The sequence below is a fragment of the Lycium ferocissimum genome, chromosome 9, assembly GCF_029784015.1.
Source record: "Lycium ferocissimum isolate CSIRO_LF1 chromosome 9, AGI_CSIRO_Lferr_CH_V1, whole genome shotgun sequence".
In the NCBI taxonomy this organism is placed as follows: domain Eukaryota; kingdom Viridiplantae; phylum Streptophyta; class Magnoliopsida; order Solanales; family Solanaceae; genus Lycium; species Lycium ferocissimum.
The window spans coordinates 37,682,043-37,698,418 of NC_081350.1; the positions used below are offsets into that span (position 1 = coordinate 37,682,043).

Sequence of the window (16,376 nt, forward strand, 5' to 3'; positions counted from 1 at the left end):
TAGTGATTGGGTAAGTGTTGACGATATGAAAAGCACTTCCGGATATGCTTTACACTTGGTTCGGTGCATGTTCTCATGGAATTCAAAGAAGAGGTGGTAGCTCAATCTTCTCAAGTTACAGGAATACATAGTCAAGCCGCTGGTGCAACTAATCGTGCTCTATGGTTAAGAAAGATTTTACATGATGCGGAGCAAAATAACATTGAAGCTACGTCACACTAAGGTTGACAACAAGTCGCAATATCGATGGCCAAAAATCCAAGGTAACATGGTCGTAGCAAGCATATAAATGTGAAGTTTCACGCTATTAGGCAAGCAGAAGGATGGCGAAGTTAAGCTTGTTCATTGTCTGCCGTATCGGATTGCGTACATCAAGACTCAAGGCTCTTCCCAAGGGGAAATTTGAAGTTCTAAGGGCTAGTCGGGGAGTATCCATGAAAATCTCAAGGAGGAGTGTTAGAAAAATGAGACTTTTCTCGGATAGTCTTAAATTTAACATTTCCTATTTTGATATTTTTGTTTAGTTTGTAAAGGAATGGTGCTCCTTGTTTTTGTGGAATATGTCTAGTAAGAAAGGACAATAGTGGTTGGATAAGTAAAGTGTCCTACTAACTTTTGAAATGTATTATGTAGATATATGTATGTATGCCTTTTGGAATATGATATGAATCAAAAAGTTTCTACTGAACCTTCTTTGTTTTCTCTGTAGTTTCAAATAACTAACAGAATCAATATCTTGAGGGACTAGGATAAAATTCAGGTCAGATATTCTTGTTAGTTATTTTCATATTTTTGACATACGTTTCTTGTGTTCTCTTATGGCGTTCCATTCTGACTGATGACTGGTTCAACAATTTATCAGAAGAGAATTCGAGTGATTGCTTAGGTTTTTAAATGCAACTTGTACCCTGTTGTGCTATAACAAAACTGTTTGTCTCCCACTTTTGTACTCCTGAACCTGTGTTTCTCTCTCATCTAATGTGAACCAACATGCATACATGCCTAATGTTGGTTGTCGACGTTTATTACCATTGGATATTAGTACCAATGTTAGGTCATTCATTTTCCTTTAATTCAACAATGGTTTTTACTGCTTTTGTATTCAAAACCTCTATGAATCTCTTTCATCTAAGGGGCCATGACATGCCTGGTAATATTGTATCTCTATTTACTACGGTTGGGCGATTGCACTTGCATTATATGTATGGATCTTAAAGCCACCCTACGGTATGGGTCGAAGGCAAAAGAAATGTCATTTAAATTCTAATATCTTGTTGCGTAAATAAATTGATCATCGTCATTACTATCCTATTAATGATCAATCTGCAAGGTTTTCCCTGCACCTGCTATGTCCTGTTTAAACTTTAGGTTCTTGGCTCAAGGTTAACTAGAATTTAGGAGAAGATAACGTAACAGTTTGTGTGACTTCGGCATTAGATAACTATTATGTATACTACTCTGGCTGCAGACACTTCTTTCACTTTGGATGTATGTACACATCCTGGAGCTATTGAAGGGATGTGCATAAGGTGTGGGAAGAAAGTTGAAGATGAATCTGGTGTGTCATTTGGGTACATACACAAGGTTCTTCTTCTTATTGCAGTAGAGGAGTTGCATTTATTCTTGTTTCAGACTTGAGTTTACGTTATGTTGTACCAGTCTTTCAACAACATAGGAAAGTTACTATGTCGTAGCTGGCTTTCAACAACATATGAAAGTTTCTATAAAAATCACCTGTAACAGAACAATCTGCAAAGTTAACCACACTCAAGTAGCAAGAGACCTTCATATTAGAGGAGGAAGAAGAAATAAAAAATGTTTGAAGAAGAAACAGAAGTGCAGAGACATGGTGGAAGAAGCGGCATTAGAACTCGAGAATGTTGAAGCGTGGGTGGAAGAGGAGACTTAGTACTCAAATGGACAAAGGCCTTTCTCCTTTTCTTCTCTTTTTTCATCTTTTTAGAATTAGATTCAAACAATTGATCAATCCTTGCTAAGTCACCTCGCTCTTCATTATTTAAAGCACGCAGTATTCAGAAGCCCATCACTTCATCAAGAGGCGACCATCTCTCATAGCATCTCTCTATTGCTTTTAGTGACAAAGCAATGAATTTTCATAAACAGCTTACACATTTCAGATATCTATGCTAAATCAGTTTGTAGTATCAGGGCATATTCTTTTATGGTACTTCAAATAATGTTTTCAGCTTATTCAGTAACTTATCTCCTTGGTATTTAATGATGCAGAATCTGACGCTTGCTAATGATGAGATTGTACGGTTGCGGGAAAAGGACTTGAAGAACTTGCTGCGCCACAAGAAGCTCTATTTGGTTCTTGATTTGGACCATACGCTACTCCACTTAACCAGACTTTTGGACATTTCAGCAGAAGAGCAATACTTAAAGGACCAAGGAGAAGCTCTGCCTGGTACTATTTTCTCACTGGTCCACGTTCTCCCCCTATATATCACTATGCTTCACTTTGTTCACTTGGGTTTGATATGTCCAAGTGTTGTTACAGTTTTTCCTCCATTCCTAGTCTTCATGTGAAAAATGACTAAGTTCTACTTGGTTTGTAAATGCAAGTGCATGCTAGAGCACAGACACGTTTGGCCTTGCACTTTATAAAAATAACATTTGTGTGTCTTATTTTCTCTCACTTCCTTTTCATTCTTGTACAGAATTTATGTAAAAGATACCTTCTTATGCAATTGAACTAATGGTGGAATAATTTTATTTGCTTACACAGTTACTATCACTTCTAAAGTGGTGGTGTCATTTCATATTACGACTGATAATCAAGTTTTACAATTTCCAAAACTATTCAAATGAACAATGACTCTGAAGAAATTATTTTTCTTTTAAAAGAATAAAATCAATAAATGTGAATACCAAATTTGGGACCTCCGATTCATCAAGACCTCAGCCTACTTTTTTGATAGCCTCCAGAGTCCGAATATCTTTGACCCATCACTTTCTGTATGCGTTGATCAGTTTGATTATTTAAACCCCTTAAATAATTACTAAAGTCAGGTATTTTTCTTTATTTCTGAGTTTTAGATCATTTCCAATATTCCCACATAATTGTCAAGAGTGATATTTGCAACTTGAAAATCATGGTTGTCCTTTCTTTTTCAGTCAATTTTTTTTATTTTTTTTTATTTTTATTTAGTGATAAAAAGCTTGAGCACCCATTGTTGGTCCAAAAGAGCTCCTTGCAGTATCTGAAAGTTGACATTTTGAGGTCTGACTGACTAAAATGCTTAGTTTTGCGTACGTTGCTTAGAATCTCCAAAAATGTTGCCGCATCTACTTTGGAGGATCTGACACTCACCCAGTGGCATATTTGAGGAGCTTCTTTGTTATTCTTTTCTATCTGAAACTAATTTTGCTGGCAATTAAATTCTAGTTGTTCAGCTAAGATGCTTTTTGCACTTGTAAGATCCGCAGATGCTTTGAGAGGCAGCCTTTTCAGATTGAACAGGATTCAAATGATGACCAAGTTGAGGCCCTTTGTCCACACTTTCCTTAAGGAAGCAAGTAGTTTGTTTGAGATGTACATCTACACGATGGGATCACGCACTTATGCACTGGAAATGGCGAAACTGGTTGACCCTGGAGGTGTTTACTTCCTTTCTAGAGTTATTGCACAGGGGGATTCCACGCAGAGGCATCGAAAGGTCTTGATGTTGTTATCGGGAAAGATAGCACAGTTTTGATCCTCGATGACACTGAAGCGGTAAACAAGTTACCAACATCCTAGAACCATTACATCCATTTCATTTGATGGATGGTGGTATTATTCTTGCTTGCATGTTTTTGCTCACACTTTTGGTTGTTGTGTCCAGTGATAGTAGCACATTTATATCTTTATTCAAGTTTGCAACAAGCCCATCACATGTTAGTCTATTTGTGTTTTCTCGACCAAGCACTTGAAACTATTTTGCCTACGGGAGATAGTGAGACTTGAACCTAGGAATTTGGCATACCGATTGAATTGTGTGAACCAGCTCACTGTAAATTTTGAACTGTTAGAGAGGGAAGATTTTGGTCAGCAACATTTGAGGAGTGCAATGCAAATCATATATCCTGTAGTTTTTAGTAGTCGGAAAGAATATTCATTCCCGACCCTTATAATCTAGTTGGTATAAGTTCTCTAGCTATAATTTTAGCTAGTGGTAAGCTCGCTAAATGCATGATGAAGACATGGTTTCAGGTCTTGATTGCATGATTCTTCTACAAAATTTTGTCTATAGTCATACGGATGACTTTGCTAATTCTCTTGCCTAGTATTAATCTCTTCTAGTTATCTCATTTGCATGAAGACTTCTTGCATTTGGCATATCTGTTGCTGTTATACATCCGATGCAATATACAACGCTTTGGTCTAGAAATCACATTGCATGATGTTATTTGTGAGGAGAATCTTTTCGTTCCACTAGGTGGAATATGTGAACTTTTGAATGTCAATTGTTTTATGTTTGGAGCAAGCACAAAGAGAATCTTGTAGTAATTGAAAGATACCATTTCTTTGCTTCAAGTTGCCGACATTTTGGTTCCGAAAATAAAGCTCTTTCTGAAGTTAGAAGTGATGAAAATGAAATGGAAGGAGCTCTTTCTTCTGTTCTTACTGTTCTAAAGAAGATACACCGTAGATTTTTCAATCTGGTTTGCCCCTCCTACTTAACTGTTGATTTTTATTATCTATTTGTTTTGTTACATTATCAATGAGCCTTTCTAATGGGTATGACACTTTTCAGGAGCGTGGGCAGAATCTCTATGACCGAGACGTCAGGCAGGTATAAATTATATAAAAAATCGAGTATAGGTTAGGACTTAGGAGTTCGAAACTAATTTCATCTCCTTTTGGATTATTCTTCTTGAATAGATTGTGGTTATCTTAATTTATTTATTTTTATAAATTGTTAGATCTTGAAAGCTAAGATTGTAACACATGTTTACTGTCCAATCATATAGTATCACAGTTTTCAGGTTAGCTGCTTTTGTTCTACTATTAGACAAATGATCTTTCGTCACTCAGTTATTTCTTTAGTCAATCGAACTAGTCTGGGTTTCATCTGGGCAGATATAATCTGATGTCGTAGCGCTTCTTTTTTCTTGTCTGATAATTCGGGTTAATTAGGTTACTTGTCCGGTTTCCATGGTTATTATTCTACCCACCTTAAATATAACTCAAGCAACAACTGCACCTCAATCCCAAGTAGGTTATGGTTGAATATATAAATCCTCATGTTCATTTCCCTCAAGTTTAACTTTTTGACAAAAATGGCAGTTGCTCAAAACAGTTCGTAAGGAAGTCTTGGCAGGCTGTAAGATTGTATTCAGCCGTGTTTTCCCTACTAATTTCCAGCCCGAAAAACCATGGTCTATGGAAAATGGCAGAGAAACTGGGAGCAAAATGTTCCAAAGAGCATGACTTGTCTGTCACTCATGTTGTCTCTTTGGATGCTGAAACAGAAAAATCACTCTGGGCAGTGAAAGAGAGCAAATTCCTGGTCAATCCAGGATGGATTGAAGCTGCCAACTATCGATAGAGAAAACCACCAGAAGAAGACTTCCCTGTCAGTACGTAGTTATCAATTTTTTTAACATTTCATCCACCACCTTAGGTAGGAGGTTATATATGGCAAGTCTAAATGAAAATTTGAAATATGTAAAACAAAGTCTGAACATTTTACAGTCAGGACTGAATTTTGTATGGGTATTGCCTTTTGCCTGTGCTCTTTATACCATTGTAGTAAAAAAAGGAAGTAGACACGATGAACTTCTCTACCTCCAATTTTTAATAGTAAAGAAATTTCCAGAAAAACAGCTGAAAAGAACCCTTAAAAAAATAGCTGAAACAAATATAGAGAAGGATAGCAGGTCGTTTACTACTATGCAGATATACCATATATCAGTATCTTATCTGCTAAGACCAACAATTGCAAGAAGCTTACATGTTACTACTATCTACAGAGTCCTAAAACTGCAAACTACCCAAAAATCATCTTGCAAATTACAAACTTCCAAACTATAAGCTAGCTAAACACAGTTATGTTATCATTGCCATCCTCAGTTTAGCAAATACTGAGATCGTCCAAAGTGCTGAATTCACCTAAAAGAGATCCATAGTTATCGATGATCGGTAAGCCCAGCTTCAGCGAAAATTTGACTGCCCTATTACCTGGAAGTTGCACCCATTCCCCCATCCATAAATCTTTATCATCCTCTTGACCTTCTTGCTTTTCCCCTGCACTAGAATCAGTTGGCATATTGCCTTTCAGCTCGACTTCCTTTGAGCTCTGAGAATCGAATTTCTTAGACTGATAAGCATGGAAAGCTTCTTCCGCAGTGCCTATTTCGTGAGAATCAATCCTTTGGTCAGCTCTTCCTTTAGATGAATTTGAGATTGGAACATCAATTTCTGATCCACCAACTGATTTGAGTTCACAATTTATATTACGTCCTTGCTTGACATTGACTACTTCCTCTGATTTCTTGTCTTGCTTAGAAGGAATTTGCTTATTAGTACATTGATTTTGTTTCGCCTTAACTAATTTCTGAAACTCGAGCTTCTTAGGTTGATAAGCCTGGGAAGCCTCTTCAATAGTGCCAAAAGTGCCCAAACATACTTTCTTATGCCTAATTCGGTCTGTAATCGCAGCTGCATATCTCCCATTCTTTTGCCTTTGGATTCCAATTAAGCTTCTCTTGGCTTTAGGATCGCAACTTCTAGTAGTATTGCACATATCAGATGATTTTGTGCCATGTACATTAGCCATTAAACATGAGGTTTCTTTAGAAGATCCGGGTATTTTCCCTTGAGAATCGGTTCTTTTCTTTGTTCTGCCCCAACTAGCAATATTTAAGGCTTTCACAACAGGTGAATCAGGCTGGATTTGATCAGAATTCTTCTTTGGTTTATTCATCTTGTTTCCGTGCTGGCTTAGTTTCTCAAGCTCGGACTTCTTGGAGAAATAAGCTTGTGAAGCCTCTTCAGCAGTGTCAAAAGTGCCCAACCATACTTTCTTATGCTTAATTCGGTCTGTAATCACTGCGGCATACCTCCCGCTCTTTTGCCTTTGCACTCCAATAAAGCTTCTCTTGGCTTTAGGATCACAGCTTGTAGTAGTATTACACTCATCAGATGATTCAGCGCCATTAACATTAGCTATTAAACACGGGTTAAATACTTTGGATGCCTCTTTAACAGTACCCAAGAATACCTGTTTTTTCTGACAGAAAGCTTCTTCACCAGTGCCTATTTCGTGAGAATCAATCCTTTGGTCAGTTCCTATATTAGATGAATTTGTGATCAGAACATTAATTTTTGATCCACCAGCTGATTCGGGCAGAGGTTCATGACAATTTACATTTTCATGCCCTTGCTTGACCGTGACTAATTTCTCTTCCCCTGCATCTTGCTTAGAATGAGTTTGCTTATTACTACATTGCTGCTGCCTCGCCTTGACTAGTTTCTCAAACTCGAGCTTCTTAGAATGATAAGCCCGTGAAGCGTCTTCAGCAGTGTCAAAAGTCCCCAACCAAATTTTCTTTTTAGTGATGGGGTTTGTAATCCGAGACGTATATTTCCCTGGTGCCTTGCCCTTGTGAGCCCCTATAAGATGTGTTGTTGATTTGTGAGAATCTATTCTTTTATCTCTTCCATTTCCACTAGCAGTATCGAAGGTTTGATCATTAGCCATAGAAAAGGATGCCACAATAGGCGGTGATTCAGGTTGCTGAATTTGATCACATTTCTTCTTCAGTTTATCCTCCTTATTTCCCTGGCTTAATTTCTCAAACTCCGATTTCTTGGAGAAATAAGCTTGTGAACCCTCTTCAGCAGTATCAAAAGTGCCCAACCATACTTTCTTATGCCTAATTCGGTGTTTAATCACAGCAGCATATCTCCCGTTCTCTCGCCTCCAGATTCCAGTTAAGGTTATCTTGTCTTTAGTATTACACTCATCATATGATTTTGTTCCATCACCATTATTAACCATTAAACATGAGGTTTCCTTAGAGCTAGAGCCTTTGCATACCTCTTTTTCCTTCTTTAAAGGGCGTTTTCTCACATAGGTCTTCATGTTTTGCCAATCAACTCGTGTTAAGGGATTTTCACCGTTGCCTTTCTTGTTTCTTTCATCAACAACACTAGTACTACTGTCCATGTGATCAGTGTGTTGAAAATGTGTAGTGGACTTTACCTTGTCGACAAAAACTTGGGTTATCTTCTGTTTCTGGTAGCTGCTTTCTTCTTCTTCAAGTAGTCCTCGTTGATCAGTTTTCATGGCCATCGTTATGTTAAAATGAGAATGTAAAATGGCTAATGGAAATGAGAAAAAGGGAATTGGGGATTTGTTGGAAGTCAGAATGAGCAGTTAGTACTATCTCCACAGTGCACTATTGTAGAATTATATTCCACTTGTGAGGGCTGACGCGTGTTACTTGCTTTTTGTCTTGTTGCGCGTTGCTTTCTTAGTAAATATAACGACCTCGAGATGAAATGGTTGAAGTTGTTTATTCCGAAATTAATAATCTCGATATTAGATATACCACTGTTATTGTATTATTTTTATCTCTCAATATGGAATAACATTCTGGAAACACCAAAATAAAAAGGGAAAATAACGCCCTATGACATTTTGGGTAAAGTATTTATCTGAAATGGCCATAGTTTTTTTCTTACATTTTTAAGCCTTCATCCCATTTTTTTTAAAAAGTTATTACCCGAGATAGCCACCTTCCCTTCTCCCCATATCAAACTCCAAGATGCTATTTTTTCCTTCCAAATCTCTTTCTAATGTTGATGTTTTTATATGGGTAAAGTGTGTATAAAACACATACACTATGTTACACTTTTAACACTGTATAAACACTGTATAACACTGCATAACATTGTAGAAGTGTGTATAAACACCTCTTATACGTTATTATACATTTTTATACAAGGTTTATACATTGTCTACAGTAGGTGTATAAAGTTGTATATTATTGTATAAAGTTGTACATTGTTGTATAATGTTGTATATACAAGCTGTTCGTTTATAATTTGTTGGGTCATAGGTTTGTAATTTAAAAATATGGCTACCCAAATGTAATTTTGTGTGCTAAATTGTACATTACTGAAATTTTCCCAAATAAAAAAGGTTAGGGGCGGATGGAGTTTTGAGGTACCGGGTTCACCAATGCTTTTAACGCGGTGTATAAATTTATGTGTAAAAATTATTAAAGTTGTAGATATATATACATATACATATATGTATATATACATACATATATATGTACGTGTATATGTATATGTATATGTATATCTATATGTATATGTATATGTGTATATATATATATATATATATATATATATGAATGAACTCAATCTTAAATTTGTAAATATAACTAGTGAATAAATCTGCACTTCGCACGGTATATTAGTGAATTTAGGAATAATTATTTTTACTAATTTAATCAAAGATGGAAGAGAAACATGTTTTCATATTATACACAAAGTACTTTAATATATTGACCAAATCACAAATTTAAAATTCATAATAAGAATTTAAAAGTCTTTTTCCATTCCTCAAGTTATAAAACAAACAAATAGTGAACAAACAAAAATAGAGATATTACGCTTCGTTCGTTGAATTAGAGGCTTGGCAAAAAAGATGCATAGATAGATGGTGATCAGCGAAGAGGAGAGAATCGGGTCTATGTGACAACAGGAGAACCAACGTCTATTATGATAATATTTTCAATGTAAATAATTGTATTCATTCCCAAGTTGAGGTGTCTGTTGGGATTGTAATAGAGACTAACGTATGGTACTTTAATTGCTTCGTTTTTTAAATAGTGTGGTTTCGGATTCCAGTTTTTTAGAGTCAATGTGAATTCTCACTGATAAATAATGTCACTTATATTGAGTTGTGTCCATTAATTATAAATGTTTGACAAATATGGCATGTGCTCAAAAGAGTTCGTATGGAAGTCTTGGCGGGTTGTAAGATTGTATTCAGCCGGATTATCCCTATAATATAAACTCCCAGCCCGAGAATCGTCGTCTCTGGAAAATTACATACCATCATTTTTTTTTTTTTAACATTACATATCGCCGGCTTAGATAAGAGCTTATATATGGGAAGTTTAAGTGAAAATTTGAAATATGTAGAACAAGTCTTAGCATTTTACAGTTAGGACTGAATTTTGTATGAGATACGCATTATGCCTTTTGCCTGCACCCGTTATACCATTTTCTATAGTCGAAAGGAAGTAAACCTGATGAAATTTTCTACGTCCAATTTTTCCTAGTGAAGACATTTCCAGAAAAAAACAGCTTAAACAAACAGTGAGAAAGGAGGATAAACGGGCTACTATTTACTAATAATATGCATGTAGCAGACCAACAGCTTACATATTACTACTACAATTTACTGAGTCCTAAAACTGCATACTACCCAAAAATCTTCTTGCAATTAACAAACTTCTAAACTTTAAGCTAGGCAAAACACAGTTATGTTTCATTGCCATCCTCAGTTTTACAAATACTGAGATCATCCAAAGTGCTGAATTCACCTAAAAGAGATCCATAGTTATCGATGATTGGTAAGCCCAGCTTCAGAGAAAATTTGACTGCCCTATTCCCTGGAAGTTGCACCCACTCCCCCATTCGTAAATCTTCATCATCCTCTCGACCTTCTTGCCTATCCCCTCCGCTAAAATCAGTTGGCATACCGCTTTGCAGCTCGACCTTCTTTGAGCTCTGAACATCGAATTTCTTAGACGCATAAGCATGGAAAGCTTCTTCAGCAGCACCTATTTCGTGAGAATCAATCCATTGGAGAGTTCCCTCATTAGATGAATTTGAGATTGGAACATCAATTTCTGATCCACCAGATGATTCGAGTTCACAATTTACATTTTTATGTCCTAGCTTGATGTTGACTAATTCCTCTGATTTCCCATCTTGCACAGGATGAGTAAGCTTATTAGTACATTGCTGCTGCATTGCCTCGACTAATTTCTGAAACTCGAGCTTCTTAGATTGATAAGCCTGTGAAGCCTCTTCAGCAGTGGCAAAAGTCCCCAACCAAATTCTTTTCTTACTGATGGGATTTTTAATCTCAGTTGTATATTTACCTGAACTCTTTCTCTTGTGAACCTTAAAAAAATGTGTTTTTCTGTTAGCACCGATTCTTTTATTTCTTCTACTCACACTAGCAGAATTTAAGGTTTGATCATGATTAGCCACAGACAAGGATGTCACAACAGATGATTCAGGCTGCTGAAATTGATAACAATTCTTCTTTGGTTTATTCCCCTGCTGGCCTAATTTCTTAAGCTCAGACTTCTTGGACAAATAAGCTTGTGAAGCTTCTTCAACAGTGTCAAAAGTGCCCAACCATACCTTTTTATGCTTAATTCGATCTGTAATCACAGCACCATACCTCCCGTTATTTTGTTTTCGGATCCCAAGTAAGCTTCTGTTGCCTTTAGGATTGCATCTTGTACTAGCATTACACTCATCATATGATTCTGTGCCATCGACATTAGCTATTAGACATGCGGGTTCTTTAGAAGGTTCGGGTTCTTTCCCTGACGTCTTGTTCTTGTGAATCCCAACATTATCCATTATTGGTTCGTGAGAATCAGTTCTTTTATTTCTCCTATACACACTACCAGTTTCCATGGTTTGACCATCAGCCATGGATAAGGATGGTATAATAAGTGATTCAGGCTGCTGAACTGGATCAGGATTCTTGTTTGGTCTTTTCTCCGTATTAGCCTGCAGGTTTAATTTCTCATTGTCAAGCTCAGACTTTTTGGAGAAATAAGCTTGTGAAGCCTCTTCAATAGTGTCAAAAGTTCCCAACCATACTTGTTTACGCCTAATTGTGTCTGTAATCACAGCACAATACCTCCCGTTCTTTTGCCCTCGGATTCCAGCTAAGCTTATCTTGCCTTTAATGCAACTTGTACTGGTATTACACTCATCATATGATTCCGTGCCATGTACACTAGCCATTAGACATGAGGCTTCTTTAGAAGATTCGGGTTCTTTCCCTGTTGTCTTGTTCTTGTGAACCCCAACGATATCCATTGTTGCTTCGTGAGAATCGATTCTTTTATTTATTCCATCCACACTAGCTGTATCCAAGGTTTGATCATCAGCCACAGACAAGGATGGCACAACAGGTGATTCAGGCTGCTGAATTTGATCAAGATTCTTCTTTGGTTTATTCACCTTATTTCCCTGCAGGTTTAATTTCTCAAACTCAGACTTCTTGGAGAAATAAGCTTGTGAAGCCTCTTCAATAGTGTCAAAAGTGCCTAACCATACTTGCTTATGCCTAATTTTGTCAGTAATCACAGCACCATACCTCCCATTCTTTTGCTTTCTTACCCCAATTAAGCTAATCTTGGTTTTATGATTGCTTGTACTAGTATTACATTCATCAGATGATTCTGTCCCACCATGGACATTAGACATTAAACATGAGGTTTCTTTAGAAGATGATTCTATGCACACTAAGGGTTCTTTTCCTTGGAATTTGTGCATGTTAGAGCTAAATTCTTGGGATTCCTCACTACCCAAAAATACCTCTTTTTTTCCACAAGGGTTTTTTCTCACTGAATGATAAGTCCCCATATTTTGCCATTCATTTCCAATTAAGGGTCTTTTCTCATGGAATGATATCTCCGTAATAAAGGGCATTTTACCATCAGCTTTTTTACTTCTTTCAGTAGCAGTACTTGTACTACTATTAGGTGAATTTGAGCTCTGTGCTTTGTGATTTCTGTGATGTAAAAGAGTAGTGGACTTTACCTTGTCATAAAAAATCTTTGGCTGCTCAATTTGGGTTATCTTCTGTTTCTTGCATCTGATTTCATCATCTTCTTCTTCTTTTCCATCTGCAAATAGTTCTTGTTGATCAGTTTCCATGATGATATTATGTTAAAATGACAATGTACAATGACTATGACATGTAATTAAGGGATTTCTTGGTGAGATAAAAGAGGGAACTGGAATTTTTGGAATTCTTGATGAGCATATTTATGAGAGTATTTCACCACTGAGTTCTTCCTAGCTTCCTCATCTCTACAGTGCCAAGTACTCTGAAGAATTCCACTTGACACGTGTTGTTTGATTATTGTTTGTTTAATTGTTGCATGTTAGCTTTTTGTATTCTCTAATGTTAGTCAAAAACGCACTTGTTTCGATATTGTTGTCTCATTATTGAAATGCAAAAGAGATTTAGAGCCCGTTTGGATTGAGCTTATAGGCTTAAAAATTTGTTTTGAAATAAAATTGAAAAAATAAGTTGGGGTAGTCAACTTATTTTTTTTGGCTTATAAGGCTAACTTTAGATAAATTAAGTTAAATGGGTCCAATTATTTTTTGAGAACATTTTAAGACAAAAAAATGACTTTAATTCTTGGTAGAAAACAAAAATTTGAAAAACATATAAGCCAACTTATAAGCCAATCCAAACGGGCTCTTAAAGTGTCTTCCTGATGCTAAGGGCCCGTTTTGACTAGTTTTTTCGAGTGAATTTTTCTTTCCCACGTGTTCACTTAGTCATTTGCATACTCTTAAAAAAATATTATTTTCTATTCAAAAATAAATAATTCGATTAAGATTAATTTTTTCTTAATTTGATTGTGAACACTCTTTTTTAATCAAAAAATAAGGCCATAGTAAACACTCATTTTTAAGGCCAAAAAATATATATGTACATAGTAAGAGGGTATATTTAAATAACATGACTATACTTTTCAGTTTACAAAATATATCAATAGATTTCTTACAAAATCTATACGAATCAAGTAAATTAGAAAGAAGCAAATAAAACGCATTAAATAAGGTAAGAAACTGTTTTCCTTATTTTATCCACTTTTCTCTTTCCATTCAAAATTAAGAGATATTATTCCTGATTTTCTCCAACTTTTGCTTTTCTCTCCCCAGTCAAAATTAAGAGATATTGTTCCATAATTTTCTCTAACTTTTACTCAAAAAATTCATTCTAATCGGTAATTTTTATGCACAAAGTTCATACACCAAAAAACATATATGTATAATTTGATTATGCAATATGTATAACTGTATAAATTCGTTATAATTTTTATATATGAAATATATATAAAAATTGGATGTATAATTTGATTGTGATAAAGTACATATAAATTGTATAAAATCTAATCAAAGTGTATATAAATTTTGAGAAAATATGTACAATAAATTTGTAATTGATACAAACCAGATTCCATAAAAAATTCATACACCAGAAAATAAATATGTATAAATTTTTGTATGCAATATGTATAACTGTATAAATTCGTTATAATTTTTATGTATGAAATATGTATAAAAGTTGTATTTATATTTTGATTATGATAAAGTACATATAAATTGTATAAAATCTTATCAAAATATGTATAGATTATGAGAAAGTAAATATGTATAATAAGGTTTCTGATTGATACAAACTAGATTCCATTCACATTTCATACACATATCAGTTTTCAACATTTTTAAGGCTAATTCATATCGAATTTATTAGCATTTCATATACATTGTGCGGCATATATCTAAAAAATAATATATAGCAGATTCCATATACATTTCATACATATATTAGTTTTCAACATTTTTGAAAACTAAAGTTTATATAATAATACAGCTATCAAACACACAATGATCACACATATCTCAAAACAATACAAACCAAGTTTTATATACAATTAATACATAAGTCAATAATCAAAAATCCTTTGTAATATTGGTTTGATAATTTATAGCCTGTTTGGCCAAACTTATTTTTCCCCAAAAAGTACTTATTTTTTCAATAAGTGCTTATTTGAAAAAAAGTAAGGTGTTTGGCCAAGCTTTTGGGAGAAAATAAGTGCTTTTGTGGAGTAGCAGAAATAGTTTTTCAGAAGCTAAAAAAATAATTTTTGCCCAAAAGCACTTTTTTTGAAAAGTACTTTTGAGAAAAATACAAATAGAAGCACTTTTTAAATGCTTGGTCAAACACTAATGACTGCTCAAAAGTGTTTTTTTAATTAATTGACCAAACACAAACTGCTTTTCGCCAAAAGTGTTTTTTTGAAAAGTACTTTTAAAAAAAAAGTACTTTTTAAAATAAGCTGATTTTAGAAGATTGGTCAAACAGGCTATTATACTAGGAGAGAAGATGAATTTTAGGTCTGGAAATGGTGTTTACATCATAGAGGGGGAGAGAGAGAAATCTTTTTAAAAAGAAGAAGAATTTGATTGATAACTATCCTAAAATTAAGCCACATTTAAAATCAGATTTTCTTCCTTAAAAAAAACCCTAAGATCGTAGGTATCCATTAAACCCAAATCTGGTATAATTTGTAATTTTGTTAGTATGTTTTGTAAATAAGAAAAAATATCCTTATATTTTGTAATATAGAGTCTTAAATAGTATTATTAGGTCCCCATTTTTACACTGGAAGGAGTAATTTCAGTTAATAATATTCAAGCACAATTTCAAACTTTCAAGCATCCTTTTCCAGTCTTCTTCAATCGTTTCTTTTTTGCATATCACCTTTTAAGTCCAAACGCATACTAAGAGCCTGTTTGGCTTAGCTTATAAGTTGTTTTTTAGTTTTTTTGAGTGTTTGGTTGGTCAGCTTATAAGCCATTTTGTGCTTAAAATAAGCTCAAAAAAATAATTTGTGGTAGCCCAACTAATTTTTTTGGCTTATAAAAATTTTTCGAACTATAAGTTTCGTTTTTTAATTAAGCCAAACGGGCCCTAAATCATCTACTCAAAGTCAACCGAATGTAGTGATAGTAGCGTAAATACGTACTCGTACCTCCAATAGTTGATTCATCTTATACTAGTAAGTTTCGTAAGCGGTCCTCTTTTTATTCCTCTGGTAACTTATAAACCTTTTAGATCACAGTCGAAAAATCCCTTTTGAGCCGGGTAATCTTTTGAGAAAAAGTTATAGTTATTGCAAACGTAAGACTTATTGCAAACGTAAGACGACAATTTAATGTTTTGTTCATACGGTTGAACGATATATGAGTGAATATTAAACCCAAAACTTTCGGAAGAGTAAGAGTAATTTTTTAGAACTATATTTGCATAACTTTTGAAAATAAGGAACATTTGCATAAAACAACCTTCGTATTTTATAACGAGCTCAAAAAAAAGAAGATATCATGTGTAAATTCCATATATGTCTTATCTTTGATTTCACGGTTCTTTTCTTCTTTTTCAAAATGTGAAATGAAATATAGAGAAACCTGCAAACTGGAATTATGTCATTCTCAACGGGACGCATGCGTTCTCCTTATTGTCTCACGGTGAGCTCAGACAGGCCAATATACTTCAGTTTATTTCTTC

At 34.8% G+C, this 16,376-nt stretch overlaps 1 protein-coding gene and 1 pseudogene across 4 annotated transcripts; one reads left to right on the plus strand and one right to left on the minus strand.

Moving 5' to 3' along the window:
• The first annotated feature begins 796 nt into the window (after positions 1 to 796).
• On the plus strand, positions 797 to 5,746 carry LOC132030597 (RNA polymerase II C-terminal domain phosphatase-like 4; annotated as a pseudogene).
• A 122-nt stretch (positions 5,747 to 5,868) lies between these two features.
• LOC132030596 (uncharacterized) lies at positions 5,869 to 13,152 on the minus strand. Of its 4 annotated transcripts, XM_059420296.1 has the most exons (3): positions 13,069 to 13,120; positions 12,824 to 12,909; positions 10,350 to 12,250 (listed from the first exon to the last, which is right to left on the minus strand). In XM_059420296.1, exon 3 carries the CDS (start codon positions 12,095 to 12,097, stop codon positions 10,511 to 10,513), a length of 1,587 nt encoding a protein of 528 aa, XP_059276279.1. In that variant the 5' UTR covers positions 12,098 to 12,250; positions 12,824 to 12,909; positions 13,069 to 13,120; the 3' UTR covers positions 10,350 to 10,510. The 4 variants fall into 4 exon arrangements, with proteins under 4 accessions (XP_059276275.1, XP_059276279.1, XP_059276276.1 ...); XM_059420292.1 differs by lacking the exon at positions 13,069 to 13,120 and adding an exon at positions 5,869 to 5,973 and having other exon boundaries at positions 10,425 to 13,062; XM_059420293.1 differs by having other exon boundaries at positions 10,350 to 12,909; positions 13,069 to 13,152.
• Between the last annotated feature and the right edge of the window lie 3,224 nt (positions 13,153 to 16,376).